The sequence below is a fragment of the Oxyura jamaicensis genome, chromosome 4, assembly GCF_011077185.1.
Source record: "Oxyura jamaicensis isolate SHBP4307 breed ruddy duck chromosome 4, BPBGC_Ojam_1.0, whole genome shotgun sequence".
Taxonomy (NCBI): Eukaryota; Metazoa; Chordata; class Aves; order Anseriformes; family Anatidae; genus Oxyura; species Oxyura jamaicensis.
In genome coordinates, this window is record NC_048896.1 from 70,186,912 (window position 1) to 70,209,904 (window position 22,993).

Genomic DNA, 22,993 nt, shown 5'->3' on the forward strand with positions numbered 1-22,993 from the left:
TTAAGATTTTATGTCCTTTAATTTACTACATGCAAATTGTAAAGACAAATAGTATGTCAGATGCAAACAACAGGTATCATTAGGGTGAAGTTACAAGAGGACCATGCTCCAACCATGTTTTTTTTTTTGCGGGGGGGGGGGGGGGGGGGGGTGGGGGAGTGGGGGAAGGGGAAGGAAACAGATTCAGATTTGCCAAATGATTTTCTTGCCTCTGACAGAGTTCCTTCAGATTATACCAGTTTAATTGAAATTAACCCTGGTTCTTTGCCATTGGAATACTTGATTGTCAGTCATATATTTGTAACAGCACTGTTTTTTGTGGAATTGTAATTAAGATTGTGTGTTATCATTACAGTAGAGGCCAAATTTCACAGTTAGTCCCTGCAGCACTGTTTTACCCCCTGAAGAGTAGTCTGTCTTGTCACTTCTCCGTTGCATCTCACCCTGTGCCAGGTAATCATTTGGAGAGAATAATTCTTTTTCTGGAGAGTCTCCCACAGGCACCATGCAGTCACTAGTCTTTCGAACTGTACCTGTTTCAGTATCATACTTCAGCCAGACGCATACTTTATGTGTGTTGAATATTAAGAATGGTACAGACACAGCACTTTCTGTTGTCCATTGACTTAAAATTAGTTTCTAAATTCTTTGGAGTAGAAATCAACTCTGCTTTTTTTTTTTTTTTTTTTTTTTTTTTGTGTAAATGCTGCAGGAAAAATTACTGAGATCTCTATCACACAAATAAACAACTCTCAAGATATGCAGGGAATGAACTTTCAGAGTGCCTGAATGACACATAGTAACAGTCTGTCTTATTTATTTGCTTGAAAAGCAAAGACAGTCCTGGAAAGAAGGTTCTCTTTTTGGAGGAAAGGCTTTACCAAGTCTTATATTCTAAATAATATGTGTCTAGTGTTGGTCTAAGGAAGCAAATTCAAGTTTCCTTAAAAGTGGAAGTGTGGGAGTGTGCTCTCATCATGCTCCAGAAGTTCATTGAAAGCATTGTATCACCTCCATCTCTGCTTTGGGTGCAGCTACATCTATTTGATAATACACTGCTCTCTGTGCAGCCACACATGGAACAGTCTTGCCTTTGCCTGGTGGCTGGTAGAGCTTCTCCAGTCATGGGTGAGTACTGCTGATTTTTTCCAATAGAGGGCAGTGATTATTGGCCTCAGTACAATTACACATAAAATCTGTCTGTGCCACATACTTGTCAAAAGGTAGTTTTAGCAATATAAAAAGTATTAACCATACATTTTATATGATGCTTAAATATAGAAATGATAATACAATAGCAGGATAAGTCATGTCACAGGCATGTATTTTTTTAGGAATGGAAAATTCTGGGTTGAGTCAAAGTGCGGCTAGTTGTATTCAAATATTTATTATCCAGCCAGCAACTGGCTTTAAGGCAAAGAATTCCTTGTGTTTACTGCTTTGAATGCAGACAGCAGCTGGCAATGGCTGTGAGAAATTTCCTGCAAGTGTGTGCTATCCCTCTTAGCGAATATCATTCAGTTTTGAGTCTAATTGAAAACTGAAGACAGAAAGCTCAGCAATTATTTTTCCCTGCAGTACAATATTTAATATTCTGATTTCATGGCTGTCTGGCTCCAGTGATTGGGAAGCACTTTTTTTTTTTTTTTTTTTTTTTAACACTGTTTACAGTACCACAGCAGTATCTCAAGATCATCATGTATCAAGGGAAAGAACTATTATGTTAAAGCATGCCACTTAAAAAATACCCAATTCAAACATAGAACATGGTCGAGTGTTACATTTGGTGTAGTGTGTAATTGTTTTGTAACGTCTTTTTTGTCTTTGGCTTTGAAAAAACCTGTTCAGGATGAAGAAAACAGCCTTGAACTAGAAAGGCTTTAATAGGAATTATCTGCAAAAACAGAGATAATACCTCTGCAAAAAAGTCATTACATGTTTAGAACTGCACTACCTCATTCAGTCCAATACAGTGTAATTATTTATGCTGATAGAGATATGGGAAATATGTATGTAGTTTCTGATAGCTGTATAGTCATTTAACTGAAATGAACTACACAGTGGGACAAACTCTTGCCTGATAACCTCTTTGTAATCACAGTGTAACTAAGTGGGGTAGAGACCCCAAGTATTTACCACAGGATTCTGGTTCAGAGGAATAAATAAGGGCATAAACTTGCTCAAAATGTTGCATAATTTTGTATACAGAGTTTGAAGTACTATAGATTTAAAGTGATTACTTTTTTTTGTTTTGTTTTGTTTTGTTTTGTTTTTTATCAGATAGTATTACTGAAGTCTTCACTAACATCTATGTGACCAGTTTTGGACCTGTTTCAGACACAGATATGGTGAGTTTCTGAGTCTTTTGCTTGTGTGGTAAAAGATGTAAAGAGATATGCTATAATCTTGCTTTTAAAGTTGTATTCTGCTTTCATTTGTTGTGGGAAGATTAGGCGCAATTTTCCTGAAGTCAGGAAGTACCAAATCTCAGAAGTTCCAAAGATGGAAATTGGTTTATAGACCCTAGATGATAAGTACATCTGTATTAACTGTTCAGTTTGTACCAGTGAATCTCCTGATTATTGCGCCCTTGACTATACTTATGGTTCATATTCTGAGAGCAGTCTTGAGGTGGGTGAACTGAATTCCTTTTGGATGAAACCAAACTGCAAAGTGCACTGTAAAAAGCACACTTAATGTGGGACTTGTCTGGAGTTAGTTTGCAAAAATAGTCTTGAAATTTAGCTTGGAAGTTGGCTCTTCAGCACTGATTGTGTGGTTTTACTAATCTGTCCTGCATCATTTGCACTGTTTAGTAAACTAACTTTGTGGAAAAAAGGTTTATCAAAATTTCCACTATTTTGGCAAGTTTTTTTTATGGATTTTTTTTTAATGAAATTCATATAAACGTAGTCATCAGTGGATCACCTTGTGAATTGACTTTTAGCAAAAATTTCTGTAATGATAATATATGAAAAAATATTTCAGGGAAGCAAGATTTTCTGGCCAGATATTCTTACGAGCCCCAAACCAAGAGGTTATAATTTTTATTGAGCGCTTAAGGTTTTCATAGTCCCTGGATCTAGTAGTGTTAGCAGGAACCATCTAAATGAAGTCAGTGACATTATAAAGAAAGAAAATATCAAAATATTGCTCTGGATCACAATTTTTCATGAAAACAGCATTGGAAAAATACTCTGAGACAAGGGGTTCTTTGTAGGCTCACTGCAAATCAAATGCAGATTAGGGAGAATGTGTTGCATTAGTGAGAAAGATCTTCATGGATAAAACACCTCTGATAGGAAAGAAGGGAAGAATGACATAATCAGAAAGTTCATCTAGCTGCCGTTATCACTCTCTGCTGGTCCTTTACAATATGAGAGCCCTATGAGTATCTGGGTTATTATGTTTCTAAGACACATATACCAGATGAATGGACATAGGACTAAGTGAGATACAGAAAGCAGGTTATGTGTAATTGTGGTGAAAAAGTGATAAAATTATTTATGAAGAATTTTAAACATTATTGGTAACATATGAAATATAACACACTATATTTGTATATGCATAAGAAAATTAATATTTTTAAAGCCAGTCTATATTTACTTTTTTTTTTTTTTTTTTTTTCCTGTGAAAACTTTCACATTATGCATCATACAAAACAGGAAGCATTTTGATTCTACATGCTAGGTTGCAATGGAACTAAATATTATTTATAGCACAGTGTGTGTTTTTAAAGGTATTCGTTCACTGACTAGCAATCATAGCTATTGAGAATACATTCTGTTATTTTATTTTATTTATTTAATTATTTATTTTTGTGGTGGTTTCATTTTTTGAGCTTTGTTTCCACTGTGAAGAATAAATTACTGATGCTTCACATGAAAAGTTGTTTTCACAGAAAAAATGAATATTTGTTTTCTTTTGACACTGCATGTGTTACTAATTCTCTTGAGGTGTTTTTCCTAATGATGTTAAGTTTCTGAATTGATTCTTGTTTATTAGGAATTATAAAAAATGGGTATCCACACTATACACAAAGGCAATATGAACATCACTTGACCTGTAAAGCATGACTTCACAGTCCTCACATCTACAGCATTCCTGAAAAATTGGGAGATGAAGTTAAACCAAGTTTAAAGATGTGATGTTTGTGGTACAGGGATATATATCAAAGGCTGTGCAGGTGACTTGTGGTGAAATGGGGCATTAATGAAAAGCTCCTTGACCAAGCTCCTGGAATACTTTTGACATAAGTGTGTAAATGTATGGAGAACTCTGGATATCCATTTACACAGGCAGATATGACAACACAGTAAGCTCTCAGGTCATTTGATGTCACTACTGTAACTGCTGTATTCAGAGGTATTATCGAAGCAGACTGTAGTATATTAGAATGGCAGCTGTTACTGTAATGGGGAGGTTTATTTGAAAAAAAAAAAAAAAAAAGTAGATAAGAACATTTTAATACCTACTGCTACAAGTTTCAGGGTTAATTTAACTTAAGTAGCTAATTATTACATCATTTTGAAATGATTTGTCTTCCGAAGTCTTCATAGGAGCCCAAACTGAATTGCAGGGCTTTTTAGGAAGGTTGGGTTCCAGCCCCTGAGGTTCTCCATTGTTCCAGTGTTAAATGAAGCCTTCAGTCCCATCAGGGTTTCAAGCTGGGCACTGCTGTTGTCCAAAACTTTCATAGTCACTGCTGCCAGCAGAATTCCTTCCCCTGGGATTTTTATTAACAAAGAAGGTCAGCAGACATATGACTGGACCCGTTTGCATTATCTATTTTTTTTTTTCCTTCTATTTTTTATTTATTTATCTTTGGCAGTTAGCATCTTGTGAAAAGCCAGAGTGCTTAGGAAGAAAGCTTATTGAAAACAGGAAGGGAACTCACTACTGTTGGAGATGGTTGATATGTGATTATAGCATGGAACAGAGAAGTGGCACACTGAAAATTACAGGTAGAATTACAGGTTGATTGGTTCTAAGGACGCTGTTGTTGCATAACAGTTTTGATTCAAAAAGTTGATAAAATGTCATCCTAACCTTAACTGGTTTGGGGTTCATAGGAATTTGTGAGGTTTCTGTATTCCTCACTAGGTACAGTAGTTCACATTAATGATAATATGTTATTGTGTACAGCCTGTGACTCAGTATGATTGCTGGAGTGTAGGATTTCATACAAATTCTCTGTGTTTTTCCAGTAGCATGAAGTAATTGACATAAAGAGGTAAGTCCAGGCAAATTTGATCTCTGACCATTTTTAGACTAGCTGAAGTTGTAGTTGAGAAATTCAGGAGGTAAAATCTGAAGCTCAGATTATTCTGCAAATATGTTTAGAGTCAAAGTTTTTGATCCTCCTGAATTAACATTTTGACTAAATAAATAATAATAAAAAATGCTACTTTCTGTTCTGCCCCAGATAGTCATCTACCTAATCTGTTTAATCTTTGCTAGAACTCTTTTGCAAACTGCAATTCAAGTGAACTGCTGTGACTAAAATATGGCTGCACCCATATTATCTCTGTTACAAAAATGCTATTGTATATTACCCACAGTATGTAATGTCAAAGAAAATGCCAATATACAACAGGATTTTTTTTTTTTTTTTCAAACTGATGAGCATCAAAGAAGGAAAACAAAAATAGGATTAAACAGGTTTTGTTTTCACTGTTCTGTCTTTCTGAGATGTTATTTCTCTGAAATGTTTAAGTTCAGTATTATGATGCTACGCCTTATGGGCTTGCAGCCAGATCAGTAATACAAATTTACTTTGACATTAGCCTGGGAGAAGAAAAGCTGCATTATTTAAAACAAAACAAAAGAGAACAAAACAGAACAAACCCCCCAAAATTAACAGAACAATTGAAAAACAAAACATCTCTTAATTTTCTAAGGAGAATTGTAAGGTTAATTTTAATTTTAATTATTTCATTTCTGAACATTCTAAAGTGAAAGATAATTTTGGTTGGAATATGGTCCCCAGGATGACAAAATGGAAATGATTTAACTTAAGAAATTATTATTATTTTTTTTTTCAAAATTAGTAAATGATATTTATCCTAGTCTGATAGACTGGCATAGCTTTATAGATATGCCAATAGCTCTGGTTTTAGTACTGCAAGCAAATTACTTTTACAGATTTTTCTCAGAATTACTTTCCGTCCAGACTCACCTAACACTCTGGCTTCTATAATTTCCCAGATAAGTGCTGCTCTGCTTGAGAGGAAAAATATATATAAAAAAATGAAAGCTTATTTGCTCCTCCAGCAACAGTTATTGTATATAAGACAGAGCATATAGCCACTGAGAACTTTTATATGAGGTCTGCTGAGGAGAAAACTCTGCCAAGCTTTTGCAAAGTATTGCCTCACAGCAGCCTTTCTAATTATCACTGGGAACTGTCTTTCCTACTTCCCTACAATACACAGTTAGTAGGTGACAGGACTTATATCAGTTTTGCTTAATATTAAAACTAACAGGCTTTCTTACAGTTTTATATTTCAACCTCTAACCTTAGCTTTTTATTGTGTTTGGAGAATTTTGTTTACTGTGGTTATGTCTTTATCTTTTCTTTGTGTTTATACACAATATTTTTTCCTAATCTCTTGCCGAGAGACTTGTTTTTCACTCACTCTAGCTTTGAGAAACATGACCATTTCTCTGCATAGATGGTTATACCTAGACCACCTACAAGTTCATTGCAACACAGCCTTTCATATTGTCAATTTGCAATTAAACTTTCAAGATGCATTTCCGATTTTTCAAATATAGCCAGTACACAATTTTTAATGAAGACTGAAGGTCAAACCAGAAATGACCACAAGGACTGTTATAACACCTCTTGCTGCAATGGAGGATTGTTCTTCAGAGAAGAGGCTGAACTCCAGATCACATTTATTTTTGTGTGTCTGCTTTTCAGATTTCATAATTCCATTCTGTATTTCAGATTTTATTTTATTTTTTTTTCTGTGAAAGGTAATGTCTTAGCTGTTTCAAAACCTGATTATTAGGTACGTTTTCATAAATGCGAAGAGGCTCTAGAGGGGATGTGTGGTCCAGACAGAATAAGGGAATGCTTGATTATGATTTTTTTTTTCCCAAGGATTAAAAAAAAAAAAAAAAAAAAAAAAAGTAAAGCAATTATTTTACTGTAGATTTTATTTTAGTTCAGTTACAGAAGTGTAGATTAAGACTAAAAGGCAAACAGAAATGGTAAATACAATTCATTCTCTAGGGCACTGGGGAGCTTCTAGGTTGTCTTTTTATCATGGATATATTTCTGAAAAGTCAGTAAATTGGTAGCTCTATTCCCTTTTATTATAGGCCAAGATCATTGCCTTTGCAAGGAGATCCATAGGCAGTTTTTAAGGAGGATACCTCACATGATGGTCTGCACAATTTCTGTCCTTTTATCCTCTTAGGAAGCATTGTTTTCCTGTGCAGTATCCTGTCAAGTGGATAAATATCAGAGTTCCATTTGTCAGAGACTGTGCCCAAGCACTGATATTAGCTCCCAATGTACTTTCTATTTGGATTCCTGTCCCTGGCACCAGGTATCCATTGTGTTTCAGGGTTGCTCTTTCTCCATGTCTGAACTAGAAAGGGTAATGAGAAATGTTTGTATTTTCAGTGACAGTACTGTGAATAATATTGTTCAATCTCTAAGTAAGCCCAATTTATATCTTTCCCATTCCTCTCTTATCTGTCCTCAGTGCTTATTTTAGACTCAGAGTTCATTCTGCATCAGATCTATGGAAAGAGAAAGAGCCATTCAGAGAATCACCTTTTCATAAATGGATATAAATAAGAAGACATTTTCTTCCCTTAGACACAATCATTCAAACTGGTTAAACACTTTTTTCCAGACTTTTTTCAAATACTTAATTTAGATTAAATGCTTAGATAAAAATGACTGAAGTTGACTTGAAATAAATTCTTCAAACAGAGGAAAAGCTTGCTACAGTTCCCTAGAAATATACCACATTTTCTTTATAGCATTAAAAGTCAAAAATATCTAGCAGACATTTATATATTTAAAAATGAATGAAGGTTTGTTTGAAATGTAGTGCTTGTTAAGAGAATATTTGAGATTTTAATAGAGCTGTTAAGTATTTTGTTAAAAAATAATGAACAGTGCCATTCAAATCTCAGCCCTGCTCCTTGAGGGTGTTTATTTGTAACACTTTCAAGATTTCTATTCACCAGCGTATAAGACCCGCTTCTCTCAAAAACCTAAAAGGAGTATCTGTCTGTCTGCTATTTTTGTCTATGTTCTGTGGTTTATACACATCAGAAAATAAAGTTTGGAAAAGGACAAATGGACTCTATACATCTGTGCAGTAAGTTTTACTCTTAGATACATGGCTAATGTACTATTAGTACTTCTACAGAGCCCAAGTAGCCAGTGTTTGTGACTAGAGTTTTGAGGGATTTTGTGAGAGTGAATTACATCCAGAAATCTTTCAGTCCCAATACTGTTAGATGAGTGGTTTTTTGTTTGTTTGTTTTGTTTGTTTGTTTGTTTGTTTTGAAATATTTATGCTTTATTTATGATGGATTTTAGAAATATTAGAAATATTTGTCCATATTAGAAATATTTGTCCATATTAGAAATATTTGTCCAGTCTTCTAGGCAGGCCAAGGTCAAGACAAAACAAGCACCATCCAACTGTGTATTCCAAGAACTACTGGGTTGTACAGAATGTTGTTGGGTGTTAGCCCTTGTGTATAACATTTGTACCATGGATAAATCTATCCCACTGAAAATTAAATGACCAAGAATAAAAACTAAGATCTGTTCTTCCTGCTGTAAAGCTGATTTCAGTTTTAATTTGAAAGATAGATCTAAATACTTAAGATAGATCTAAATACTTATTGAGGAAGTTTGGAAAATTAATTTGCAGAATTTACATTATGCATTTGCACTCTTCAAACACACAATATCAAATTATAACAAAAATTCAGATGTATCCAAAATGCTCAGATGCCAAGCAGATGAGTTTGCTTTGAGCAACTGCATTTTTTGAGTTGCTTTTTTAAAACTGCTTCTTTGGCTTCTTGGAAGAGGTTTTGATATTTGTTTACCTGCCATGGTAGTATTCAACAATATCAGTCTCATGATAATGTTGTTAATGTTTTTAAACTAAACTAAAAGACATACTGCATTGCATCAAGGTAGATATGAATTATCCTTTTGGAGAAATAAAATCAACAAGTTGTGTAAAAATTAATATGAAGTCCCTATGAGCTATTCGAGATTTACGTCCATGAATGTCCTGTGTTTATATTACCATTGTATTAACTACAGTATTTTTGACTGTCTTTAAGCAATCAATAAAAATATGTGCTATTTTCAGTTCCTTTGCTTTTATTTTTTTATTAGTATTATTTACCTGTTTTTATTTATTTATTTATTTATTTTATAGTATTTAAAGCTTGCTTTCATGGTTATATATGTGTGTCAGTTGACAGCTTCAACAGTTGACAAGAAAAGGCCAAACATTTTAGAGTTTACTCAGAAAAATCTTTACAAGTAGGGATTGAGGAACTTTGGCCTGAACTATTCACTAAAAAAAATGCTGTGTTCCAGGAGGTTATTTAATAAAATGTTCAGTCTGCTTCACAACAATACAGCTTGCTAATGGACACTTGCAATTTTGAGATGCTTGGAACACTTCCATCTTTACTCTAGATAAAAACACTGCCAAAATCCCAAAACCATTATCTGAGAGGATGGAAGTAGATTTTGTTTTTGTTTGAGCTTTTCCCATACAAATTTAGCCTTAGCAAAAATAAATTAAAATAATAATAATAATAATAAAAGATGACTGTCATATAAAGAGAAGAGATTGCTTATACTCAGTTAAAGTTTCCCTCAGATATACTAATATATATATTTTTTTTACTGTGCATACTATTGTGCAAAACTACGATGCATTACAAGAAGAGTGCAGCTCCTTCACCATTTTATTCTTTTAACCAGTGAACTAGTAGAGCCTCAGTGCTTCTTAGTACTATTACAGTACTATTACAGAATCTCATCCTCTCCTTAAAATTAAGTGTAAGCTGGTATAATACATACTTGAATTGTTATGTTTAATTGTACTGTATTAGAGTCCAGCTATAAAAGCACCATTTCAGACATAAATCACTAGGAACCATTTGCTTGTCTAGAAGAGATCACAGAAGTCCTTTGTACTTCTGGAAGTACGCTGCTGTGATTTTGTGGAGATATTGTACTGAGCACTGGACAAGAGTTTGGTACTGTCCAGAGACATAGTGGTCTTTTTGTCATATAGGAGAATATCTGCATATTGTATTAAATGAATATCAAGTATAAATTTGAGTCTTTTTTTTTTTTTCTATAATCCAGATTTGCATTTCTAACAGAATGCTAGTTTTGATTGGCAAATAAGTACTACGCAGCATTTACCACAAAATTATATGTAGATGGAATAGGAAATGGTTATATAACATTTATGTAGAATCTCTTGGTAAATGCTGACTTCATATCGTAGTGATTAGATTCAAAATATTTTATTAGCTTCCTGTTTTGGTTGCACGGTGATCATAGTGGTATTTGTGGTCATAAGTAGAATAGATTTGGTTCAGGAAGGAACATGGATGAGTGAATACAGCACTGGGATTCAAGAGGCATGGATTGTACTTTGCATTTTGTAATCATTCTGTAAATGGACTGAAACAAGTTAAGGTCATCTCAATGTTTTAGTTTCCATTTGTATAAAATTGAGATCCCAATACTTCCTTTGCAAATGCATTGATGTCTAGAAGAACAGGTAAGAGCTATGTGGGATTTTATTGCTTTGTGATGAATGGAAGGAGGTGATATTCATGATCATTCACACCAGATCTTGGGTAACTCCCTCTTTCCATTTTCTAAATCAGATGTTCTGTCAAACAAAGTTTTCTGGCATGATTTGGTTGGAAATATGCCAATAGAGAGAACAGAATTACTTGTAGATAAATTGGGATTTATCAGTGTAAACTTTCAAGTCTGCAGATCAGGTTTTCTTCTGTTTGTTTTGCGTCCTAAGCTGTGTCCAGACATCAGATGTGCATTTTTTTATTTTTTTTTTTTAAGTATTGCTGTTTTGATTTAGTGTCATTTCATGTCTGCTTTCTTTTTCTCTTTCATATCTCCAGTAATTCTTTTTATATATGATGGAAGACAGTGAAGAAGTGGGACCTTTGAAATTCTTTTTTGATGGGCACATTACAAAAACTTATATTCTAATCATTTATGTGCAGGAGATATTTTTCAAAGGAACTTGTAGAACTTATCACTCATTTCTCTTGAATTTTAGAGGGATTTAAAAGACTTACTCCCTCAGGCTCTTCTTTCCACTTCTGTATACCTCAAACATCAATCTTCTCATGCATGGCAAGAATTTATTGGCAAAGTCCCTCAGACAGATATTAAAAGGAAGCTTCTGGGGCAGTTGTTTTCCATCAATTAGCTGCTGTTCCCAGACAAATTTCATATTTGCTGTAGCTTCAAGCATGCAGTTTTTGCTGCTCTTGTTCTTCCATTATTTTATGTGTTTTGTAACTTTCCCTGGTCCATAAATGAACTGCTAGATAACTTGGAATTTGAAAATGGGATTTTAAGTCAGAGTAAACAACATATAAATCAGAAAATAAAGCAGGACTATTAAATGTGGTCTGTTACAGAGAAATGGGCAAATTATTTGTCATGAAGCAGTGTCTGTTTACAGATATGTTTACTAAAATATTATTATAGGTAGTAACAACTGATGTTAAAGAAATCCAAAGAAATTAATTTTCAATGTATGGTAGTATTAGTTTTGTTTAATATTTGTTTGAGTAATTTCTAATTTGAATTAGAAAAATTACAAAATTGCATTATGGTAATGTAAGGTCTTTTGATATAGCTAAAAACTGGGCTTGTGTGTTTTGTCAGGCGAGTTTACAAGTACCTCATTATACCATTCCTAAAGGATCCTCCCAAGCACCTGTCACAGTTCTTAATTACAACCACTTTCTCCCCTCCCCCAGTCATGATCTTTCAGATAACAGAATTTTCTTTCCTTTATTCCACATAAAGATCTTCTTAGCTTCTGTCTCTATCTTGGAAAAGACCCTTGCAGCTCCTGGGCTTGCAGAGAATAATAGAGTCATAGAACCATAGAATATCTCAAGTTGGATGGGTGCCACAAGGATCGAGTCCAACTGCTGGGTCCCAAAAGGAACACCCAAAAAAATCAGACAATGAGGAAAAGGAACTGAGAAGGGCTATCACTTCTTGCTGTCTGCTCAGCACAGAAGGGAGACAGCATGAAGTGATGAGGACTGTTAAGTTCCTTCCAATCACTTCTGTCTGGAAATAACTTGAATATTTTATATTGGTAGAATTTTATTAGGACTTATCCATTCAAAGATAGCATTCTCAGAGATGGTTTGCTTAAGTTGTATCATTTGCAGAGTAATTTTAATAGTGCAGGCTTTTGTAATATAGTTATGCTTTGAAATCATAGGCCCATTTTGCACCTGTCCAACAAAATTGAAGATGCTCCAAGGTAACATTTGCTGGTACACAGAATGCAGTTTATTTCCAACAAAGTTTTTATGGTCCTTGATTTCCAATTTATATGTTGTGCTGACAGTAACAAACCACTAATCCATTTACAGCTTCAATTTAAAGTTAATGAAGTTACATTATCAATGTTTAATCAGCATTATTATTATTATTATTATTATTATTATTTAGAAAAGCAAAAACAAATAGCAGATGGAATATCTAGTGCTGTGTGACACAGGCATCTGGTATAGGTCATCAGTTTGTTTTGCTTGCATACTTTTCCCCTTCCTTCCCAAGATTAGGCGTCAAAGCAGACAGTTCAGCAGTGTGTGGGTCACCTGTTATTCATCAGCTTTGCTCCTTATCTCAGTATTTTTGCTAATAAAATCTATACTTCTATAGGTCCTTTTCCTTTTCCAAAGATCTTCCTTATACCCATCTGCCTGCATATATTTTACAATTTATGGATAGGCTTGTTTTCTTCCTTCCAGTCTCAGCCATTCCCCATGCTATTGAAATGCTGGATTATTCTCCTACAGGTGCATCTGCTACATGAGTAACGCTGTATCTTTCTGTGGATTTTTTCTTACTTCTTAATGTAAAAAGCTAAGTTTATTGAAATTACCTTTGTCACGGACACTAGATGTATGATGTACAGAAATCTAAATGCTGGAAGGATTTGACATACAAACAACATTTAGCACTTGTCAAGGAGAGTGTCATACCAATAGTACTTTGAGTTCCTGTTTATTATTCTCAGTATTATACAATTTCATGTGATTGTTGTTTTTCCATGACATAATCTTACCAAAGGAATTTTGCAACCACAGCTTTTCTGTTTTGGTCCTCAAAAAGCAGATACATTTTTCATTGTGTCAAAAAGCATATCTTTATTCCATTACAGGAGTACACAATAGATGTTTTCTTCCGTCAGAGATGGAAGGATGAGAGATTAAAGTTTAAGGGCCCAATGAATATTCTTAGATTGAACAACTTAATGGCCAGCAAAATCTGGACACCAGATACATTTTTTCACAATGGGAAAAAGTCAGTGGCTCATAATATGACAATGCCAAACAAGCTTCTACGAATACAAGATGATGGAACTCTCTTGTACACCATGAGGTATGTCTTTTCTTCTGTTCTTTACTCATGCTATTTATTGATATGACTTTTCCAGGTAACAATTAAATAAGATTCCAGGAAGACTCCTCTTCGTTCCATCTGTAGCCCAGCAGAAAAACACTAGGAAGATGTATGTTTCGTTTCAAATTCTGTTACAAGTCTGTTGGTTGATTTTGAGTAGATCAGTTTTCCTATGTGTTCCTCAATTTTTATACCTGTATAGCATATTAAAAGATACTGACAACCTGAATTAAGTGCTTTGAGGCCTTCAAATGGGAATTACTGTGCAAGAGTTTACAATCTCCATCTTAGAAGGATAAAACAAGCATATGACCTCTGCCTGTTACTACACACATTGTATGTAATGCCCATGTGAGCCATTAGAAAACTTTATTACTGAGATCAGTGTCAACAAGAATGTTAAAAGGAAGTGAAAGGGGTTAATACATCCTCAAATTCTTCCTAAGAACTATATGGAAAATATAGCCTACTTGCTAATAACTATTTATTTAGATCTAATTACAATATTTTACTTATTGTTTTCATTCTTGCTTCCTGGCATGACTAGAAGCTAAGATGAACATTTAGCTGGTAAAATATATTAAATTTGGTTGGAAAATAATTTATTTAAAAATTGTAAACATCATGTATGTGTAGGCATAAGCAACGTTTTTATAAAAATTGATTCTGAATCAGAAAACTGATTTCTTCTTTGATTACTCTTTTTGTAATAATGCTATCTATATGAGATTTTTGGAAATATTTTATCCAAATTTCCAGAAAGTCCTGAATTCATTTATTTCTTTTCCTTTTATTTAACAAATTTAATTGGTTGTGAAAAGAGACATAAAATCCCTGGCCTAAGTAAGATATAAAAATGTGAGCTGTAAAAAAAAATAAAAAAAATAATAAAAAAAAGTGTACTGTGCAATCTTTTCCATGCAGCCATACTGGCATCCCTTAAGCCCGATTTACTGTACAGCTCCCAAGCTCTTGTAGTACTGAGTGTAGGCAGGTAGGCTGCTAATCATATTGAATTATATGGTAGCTGGAAAGGTTCAGAAAAGTGTGCTGGAAATAGAGAACCCTAGTTATGGTATTGGGCTCAAGTCAATATTTCTAATTGTTTCTGTATAAACTAAATGAATTTCTCTCCCTCCAAAAGGTTTTCTAATTATGTACTATAAACAATAAAAAATACTGTTTGAAACTGTTTTTCAGCATGAAGAAGAAGAGAAGGCTTCAGGGAGACCTCTTTGCAGCCTTTCAATACTTAAAGGGGGCTTTTAAAAAAGATGGAAAGTGACTTTTTACTTGGGCAGATAATGACTGTACAAGAGGGAAAGGTTTTGAACTAAAAGAGGGAAGATATAGATCAGATGTTAGGAGGAAATTCTCAGAGTATGGTGACACATAGGAACACTTGGATGGGGCTTAGTCTAGCGGGTGGCAGGGGAGGTGGAGTTAAGATGATCTTTATGATTCTTTCCAACACAAGCCATTCTATAATTCTATGATCTATGATTCTATGAAACTGTTATGACGGTTGTTTTTATTTTTTTAATAAAGTGGGTCAACTCAATTAGAATTAACTAATTAGTTCATGACTTGTAAGTATGTTTCTGAGGCTGTGAGATTCATGTTTCTAAACAGCCTTCATTGCATGGATTTTAAGAAACCGTTTCTATCTCTTTCTGTTTAAAACAATATTGTGACTTCTTTCCTGTGCCTTCAGCTGTTTGCTGACTTTTTTCTGTCTTTTCACCCCTTGATTTCAGAAGCTCTTTCTTGGGGAATGGGGAAATAGAAACATAGAATATTTTTGTGTGGAAGGAGGGCAAAATATAGTGGGGAATACAATGACTGTGAACCACTGGAAGTACAGGAAAATGTAGCTGATATGTGAGGATGGATGAAGAGGAATGAAAAAGTCCAGAGAAAATCTTCACCCAAAGGGGACTTACAGAATAGAAAGGAGAAAAAGAACTTTAATTAATTAATTAATTGAGTTACAAATAATGAGGAAGAAAAGTATGTCATAACTCATTCAAACTTTTCAAAATTAGTTTTCATTGTATTATTCCACATATTTTATACTGTGATACTGCTGGGAATTTTTCACCAAATGCACAAAAACAAATGCATTGATAACATATTGTCATGCCTATAAATAAACAAAAACAGTAATCAATAGTAACAGAGAAAATGAATGTCAGCAGTGTTTTGAAAAAAAAAAAATTTTTTTTTTTACACCTTCCAATCAAACTCTAAAAAAATCAGAATACTATGGAGCACAGTCCTTTGACAAATTAACTGCATTTTATGTGCTTTTGTAATGAGCTTTTGAAAGTCATATAATCACACATGTACCTCAGAATATTATGAGAAGAAAATGACTGTTCTTAACAACCTGCAGTTACATATTTTATATTTTCATTTAAATGGCCATTCCTCATAGTTTTGAGGTCAGCTGTTTTAGTTTTCTGATGTGATAAGTCAATGCTTTCCAAAGGAATACATAAAAGGGAGGAAGCAAGAGCTGATTTAAATTTTAATTACTTTAATATAACATTTCGGTTTCATCTCCTAAATCAGCATTAACTGCTCATTTCTGTTGAATTGATTTTCTTGTCCTGCTGGCTTAAATGCATAGTGCTCTTTTGCCTTTTAGGCTTACAGTCCAAGCTGAATGCCCAATGCACTTGGAGGACTTCCCTATGGATGCTCATTCATGCCCATTGAAATTTGGCAGCTGTGAGTATATAACCAGAAGTATAGTTTTTGATTTCTAACATTGCTCGAGCATCACTTTATTTCAAAAAATAGTTACAAGAGAGGTTTAAAAAACAAGACTACATTATTATTATTATTATTATTTAATTGTAACCTGACATATGGAAATCAATTTTCTCCAATGAGTGTTTTGTCTTTTCATGTATTTTAAAGCTATCTGGGCACTATTTAACAATAAGTGCTATGCATCTGTTTTATCACTGCGGTGATCTGCATGCAAACCATACTGATGAGTATAGACCTGGGTGCACACAGCCTGTGTATAATGTACATATTGTATTAATGAAGAGCACAGCAAAGGTTTTGAAGAAAGTTTGTTTTCATTTTATTGAAGCCTTTTTTCACTTTATTTTTAATGATATTTATTTTTACATTTTTAGTCAATGAAGGCAACAAAAGGCTTCTTGTGATAAAAAATTGCACTTAGCACATCATCATGTTAGATAGGTGGACTTTGATCTCACTGGTATTATTTTTAACAGCAGTATAACTTCATTCACCTATATAGCAGTCTCTTTTTCTTCTTTGTGAATTAGAATTTCATTATATGTGTATTTCCTGGATTTCATACACCAAAATTTTCTCTTTTTTTCTTTCTTTTTTTTTTTTTTTTTCTTTGGCTGTATACATTCTCTGCTGTGTTGAGCATAGTGTTTTGTTTGTTTGTTTGTTTGTTTTGTTTTGTTCGTAAATTAGTTAATGCCAACAAATTCTGTTTAATTTTAATACCAATAAATTCTGTCTGTTCTATTAACTGTAGCCACCACAGGATGCAAAACAGGTGATGGGCTGCCACTAACAAAATTCACCATATGAACACTGTCAGAGAACTGTGCAGAGAACTGTCTTTCCATAACCCAAATGTAACCCCTTTCCCTGGAGGCTGGTGGGGTTGGTGGTAAAAATATGAGCAAATTAAACCAAGTCTGTGTTTCTGATTATGCTGCCACACAAAAGGGGATTCTTAGCTGTAGAGATAAAATATGGTTAGAATTAGTGATATTTTTTGTCATGAAACCTTTTTTCCCCTAAATATTATATTAAATTTATGTTACATACTGAAACATAAATAGGTAACTCCAGAGATCTTAGCCCAAACTAGCTACTGTCTAACAATGTTTATATATATATATGTGTGTGTGTGTGTGTGTGTGTGCAGCAAGATACTGTTGATTTATAAGATAGGGGGGAGAAAAATACTCGTGTAGTCTCAAAAAAACTTTAAACAAAAACAAACCCACAAACATAATAATGAAACTGATACTCAGGCCAAGCAGAGATTTCATAGCATTACTTGATCTTCATGTCTATGTTGGAAACCCTTCTGACGAGGTATACTGGACTTCTTGTGACAGTTTTCCTCCCCCCCCCCCCCTATTTTTTTTGGTTACTAATTTGTTCTTTGTTTTCTGCCCATGGTTTCTGCATTTCTATCAAACAGTAGAATTCAAACTGTGAGAAATGTGATGGTGATGTTAGAAAAGCTGTCTTTCTTTTCTCAGTGAAGTCACCTGTGCTCCAGCCAATTGGCACAAAAAAGACTTATTTCTGGTCATTTTGAATAGCGTCTCACTCATTTCTATTTCTTTATCTAGAATTTATTTCTAGGCCACTATACATTTTTCAGCTTTTATTCTGGGATATAATTTGAATGATAAATAGTCTTGAAATTAAGCCAGAATCCTGAGGATTTTGGTTTAGCTGAGGCAAGTCTGCCAGTGGTAGATATATGACACAGCTCTCCACATTCTGCTAAGAGGATCATCAGCCTGCAAGATTGTCTCAGTTTCTTTGTCATACTCAAGAGAAGAGCCAAGGTGAATGTACTGGAGATGCTGCAGTTTAATAAATTGCCTTTCTTCATCCTCATCAAAAAGTCTAACAGTGGAGAGGATAAGGGGTATATTGGCAATTGGAAAAAGTACTGATTTTCATTAAAGTAGAGGTCTTCTTGTGGGAATCTGAATAGTTTGAAGTGAAGTATTAAAAATTTCTGCATGCTACCACCCTGCTTTTTTTTTTTTTTTTTTTTTTTAGTCATACAGTTTATGGCTAGTTGCATGAATATGCTTCTTTCAGGACCTCCAGAGATTTCTTGAATGAAAATGTTTGCAGCCCAGCAGAAATGTTGCTTTTCTTTTTCACTTCAGTACAGATATGGATAAGATTTAAAATGTACTTGTCTCAGTTAATCAAAATGAACATACAATTTCTTCCATCAGTGGTTTACCCTTTTCCTTCATACTGCATTTAGTTAGAAGGGTATTAGACCGGAAAAATTTGCAGCACATATCCAATTTTATTTATTTATTTATTTATTTCCTGGAGAGGCTTTAGTGCTTTCTAAAATTCGGTGTTGATTTGCTTCCATTTTAGTTTATTTTGACATACTTTAAGCTAAATATATGTTTTCTCATGAATGCAATGACAGAGTATTGAAGCAGCCTGCTTACTGTCAGCACGTCCCACAAATAGATGTAATGATAGGGAGTGAAATTTAAGAGGATACACAGACCAATGCACAGAGCTCCTAAAATCTTTTAAGGGCATTGTCAGAGAACCCATCTTGCCATATTTAGGTATGAATTTCAGTTACCAGTAAAATGTGTATATTTATATATATATATATACATACAAATTATATATTTTCACCATATTTTATTATATTATATTTATTATATTTACAGAATAATATATCTTTTTAGCTTTTTTTTTTTTTTTTTTTTTTAGGTTTGGGGGTTTATTTTTGAAAGGTAACTAAGTAGTTTTTCAAATTTGGTAAGTTTTCATGGAAGCTGTTTGGTTTAAATTACTGACAAAATATTATATCTTATTTCCCACAGATGCATACACAACTTCAGAAGTGACATATATTTGGACTTACAATGCTTCAGATTCAGTACAGGTGGCACCAGATGGTTCAAGATTGAATCAGTATGATCTTTTAGGCCAAACAATTGGAAAAGAGACAGTTAAATCCAGTACAGGTTAGTAAAAAACTATCTGAGGAAAAAAAGCACTCACTTGGCTAAACAGAACATAGGCATTGCTGATGGTGGTAGAAGGCTACTAAAAACAAAACAAAACAACATCAACAAAAAAAATTACAGATGTGAGATATCAGCCAGAGCTTATTAATATATGGTACATAGAGCTCACAGCAGCACACCACTTCTTCTGATTCTCTGTAAGTTAATAAGTAGCAAATGATATTAGAAGCAAAATCCTCAGTGATTTTTTTTATTTTTTTTATGCTAAATGGAGCTCAATCTTGAATCCTAATGTTTTTAATGCAAGCTTTGGATAATTGTTTAATTTCAGATGGTAAATGACAATTTTTTGTCATAGGTGGTAAAATATGCTGGTTTCAACCCCCCCCCCCCCTTTTTTTTTTTTCCCTTTCATCATTCTTTTAGTATTAAACACTGGATTATTCTACCTGGTTCTAAACTGTGCTCCTACATGTGCAAGGCTGTGATGGACCACCACGACTGTCTTCTGATTGTAGACTTGGTGTGTTCTTATCGTGCCTACCTTCCTCAGAGGGTGGTGAGGCACTGGAACAGGTTGCCCAGAGAAGCTGTGGATGCCCGGTCCCTGAAGATGTTCAAAACCAGGTTGGATGGGGCCCTGAACAGTTTAATCTAGCAGGTGGCATCCCTGCCCATGGGAAAAAGATTGGAACTAGATGATCTTTAAGATTCCTTCCAATCTAAACCATTCTCTGGCACTCTGATTGTGTGAATGCAGAGGGTTGCTTTTGTGCAAAAGCCTGCAGGACTGAAGTTCTCCTCAGGGCATACAACAGTTCCTGTCAAGTCCCTGAACACTGATCTTTCCTGGATATCAGTGGGAGTAAGATGTAGTTGTACCCAAAGTTAAAAACATTTTTATATATCGTACTACAAAGTAAATTTTGTGCAATTTAAGTCCAGTGCATTTGGTTCACATAAATATAACAAACTTTCTTTTACCAGAGACCTGGACTTTCTTAGGATGATAACCCTTTTTTTCATTGTATTTGTTTGTTTGTGGCACCTTAGGTGAATATACAGTAATGACGGCTCATTTTCACTTGAAGAGAAAAATTGGTTATTTTGTCATTCAGACTTACCTCCCCTGTATCATGACTGTCATTCTCTCTCAAGTGTCATTCTGGCTGAACAGAGAATCTGTACCTGCCAGAACAGTCTTTGGTGAGTATACCAAGTAGCACATGTTGTTTGCAACAGCTAAAGCTGTGAGAAACCATTTCAGAAGTCTGCTTGGCAAAGGCCTTTTTTGTTCAAGTTTGTTTGTAGAATGTGATACTATTTCTAGTTCAAACAGGTTTCAACAGCAGCTTACAGAACTGCAGAGAATCCTGAAGCTTTTTGAAATTAGAACATGTGAAAACTGTCCTTATATCCTTGACTCTTTTAAACAGAAAACAAAAATCACAGGATGGAAGATGATGATAATGTTTCCATTTTAAAATTAAATTCCAGTGTTTGCTGAAATGTCTTTCTTACACTGATATTACATTACCCAAGTATTTTGGTTAAGAAGATAATATATAGTTAATAATAATAGTTAAGAATATTTCTAAATAAGTTTTTAAATTAAACAAATTAAAGACTTGAATTATTTGAATGTGTTAAACTTTGCAAACTGCAGTTCTTTAAAAGAAACTGTTTTCTGGGGGTGTGGGCAAATCTTTCTCACTTATTATATTGGAATGTACTGTAAAGTAGTGAACAGCCTCAGCAGTGCAGGATGATGGTGTTTGTCTTACATGAACGTTTTGTTCTCTTTTTAATTAAAGCAAAACAAAATCTTTCTTATATGTATACAATTTAGAGCTATTTTAATTTGTTTGATTTTAAAGAAAAAGAATAGCAGAACAAAAATAAATGTGGAACCAGACATCAAAAATGCTGCATAAGATCATATCGTTAGTCATCAGTAAACACCATGCACTCTTCAAAAAATAGGCCAAACTTAAATGCGTATTAAGTGATGCACAGCAAAGCACTCAAAGTCTCTCCTGGTGGAGAAAATGACACACAAAGTATAATCAAAATTGCAGGTTTGAACATGAGCCTTGCTGAAGTCAGATGAAATGGGTCAGTAGTTTTAGTGGGACCAGAATTCTACTATGTTTTTCGAGGCATTTAAAAGGCAGATACAATATTTTTTCTTTCTTCAAATTCTTCCGTCAATTTGTCCATTTCTGTATAACAAAATACATCTGTTAATGCATTTTTCCTGCACCTTCTTGTTTGCTAGGCTTGCAAGTACACTGTCAAATCCTACTATTATCTCTGTCCTTGCCCTTTTCTGTACCCCCTCCCATATGCTTAGGAGACTGTAGCTGGTTTGTCCAAAAAATCTGCCATCTTCTCTTCCTACAATCAACTGTTACTTATCACCAATAACAAGACACTAGGATAATTTCCCTGGAATGTTATGTCCCTTCCTGCATATCTGTTTCTTGTCCTTCATTTATTTTTTATTTAATTTATGTTCTGGGGAAAGAAGTAATATTTGCATAGTACCCTGCTGCTTTACTCTGCTGGGGCTTTAGCATAATCTAGATAATGAACGGCATGTATTAGTGAATAATGTGATATGTGATCATTTTGCCTGTGTCTTGAAGAAACTGGGTAAGGTGGCTGCAAGAACAGAACCACACCATCCAGTAACATGAAATCTGAATTACATTTACTAAGCTCAATGGTTATAGGGAGCAAATAGCAATTTCTATTCTAGTATTTTCTTACTGCCACAAAAACACACACCTCAGGCACCAGTCAGGGCTTCATCCCCTCCAGGCCAGCTTGTCCCGGCACCATGAACCCAGGACACTTGCTGTGAGTTTTTGATGTGTCTGGGCTCTGCCTGATGGAGCAGCCTAGACCCTTCATGCAGAAGTTGCACCACATGCTTAGCCTTCTGCACAGGGTTGGACGTTGCCGCAGGAACTGTTTTCTAAAAATTTTTTTACACTCTAGATGAGATTGTCAGCATAAGCTGCCGATGGTTGCTCTAATCATGTAGCCCAAGGCAAATCTTCCAGTCTTTCTCCATAGATACTGGCAGCAGTTGTCACTGGGATTTCTATTACCCTCTTGTCTCCTGCCTAAATATATTATAAAAATGTGAGGTTATCCATGTTTTTATTACAAAGTTCATCTATTGCATCGTAGAGTCTTCTGGCTTGTACTAAATTAATCTTGACAGAGCTGCACAGGTGTACTCACTGTCTCCTTTGTTTGGGTGGTGCTTTCAGGTAGATTCTACCTAGTGATACAGGAAACCCATATCATAGCTAAGGTAATAAAATAAACTACTTCCAGCATAAAATATAATCACTTGCAAGACAGCTTGCATTGATCATACTGTGGTGGTTTTACCCTACTGGGCAGATGAACTCCACCATAGCCACTCTCACTTCCACTCAAAGGAAAAGGGGGAGAAAATATGATGGCAGGGGCTCAAGGGTTGAGATAAGGACAGGGAGAACACTCA

General features: G+C 34.5%; 1 protein-coding gene across 4 annotated transcripts in view; it reads left to right on the forward strand.

The window, feature by feature from the left end:
* Positions 1-22,993, forward strand: part of GABRA2 (gamma-aminobutyric acid type A receptor subunit alpha2) — a 56,597-nt gene that overhangs the window by 22,194 nt on the left and 11,410 nt on the right. For all 4 annotated transcript variants that reach the window (XM_035323921.1, XM_035323920.1, XM_035323922.1 and 1 more), the window contains 5 exons: positions 2,281-2,348; positions 13,470-13,690; positions 16,362-16,444; positions 19,327-19,470; positions 20,527-20,679. In XM_035323921.1, coding sequence (XP_035179812.1) covers positions 2,281-2,348; positions 13,470-13,690; positions 16,362-16,444; positions 19,327-19,470; positions 20,527-20,679 — 669 coding nt within the window. The remainder of the gene's footprint in view (positions 1-2,280; positions 2,349-13,469; positions 13,691-16,361; positions 16,445-19,326; positions 19,471-20,526; positions 20,680-22,993) is intronic.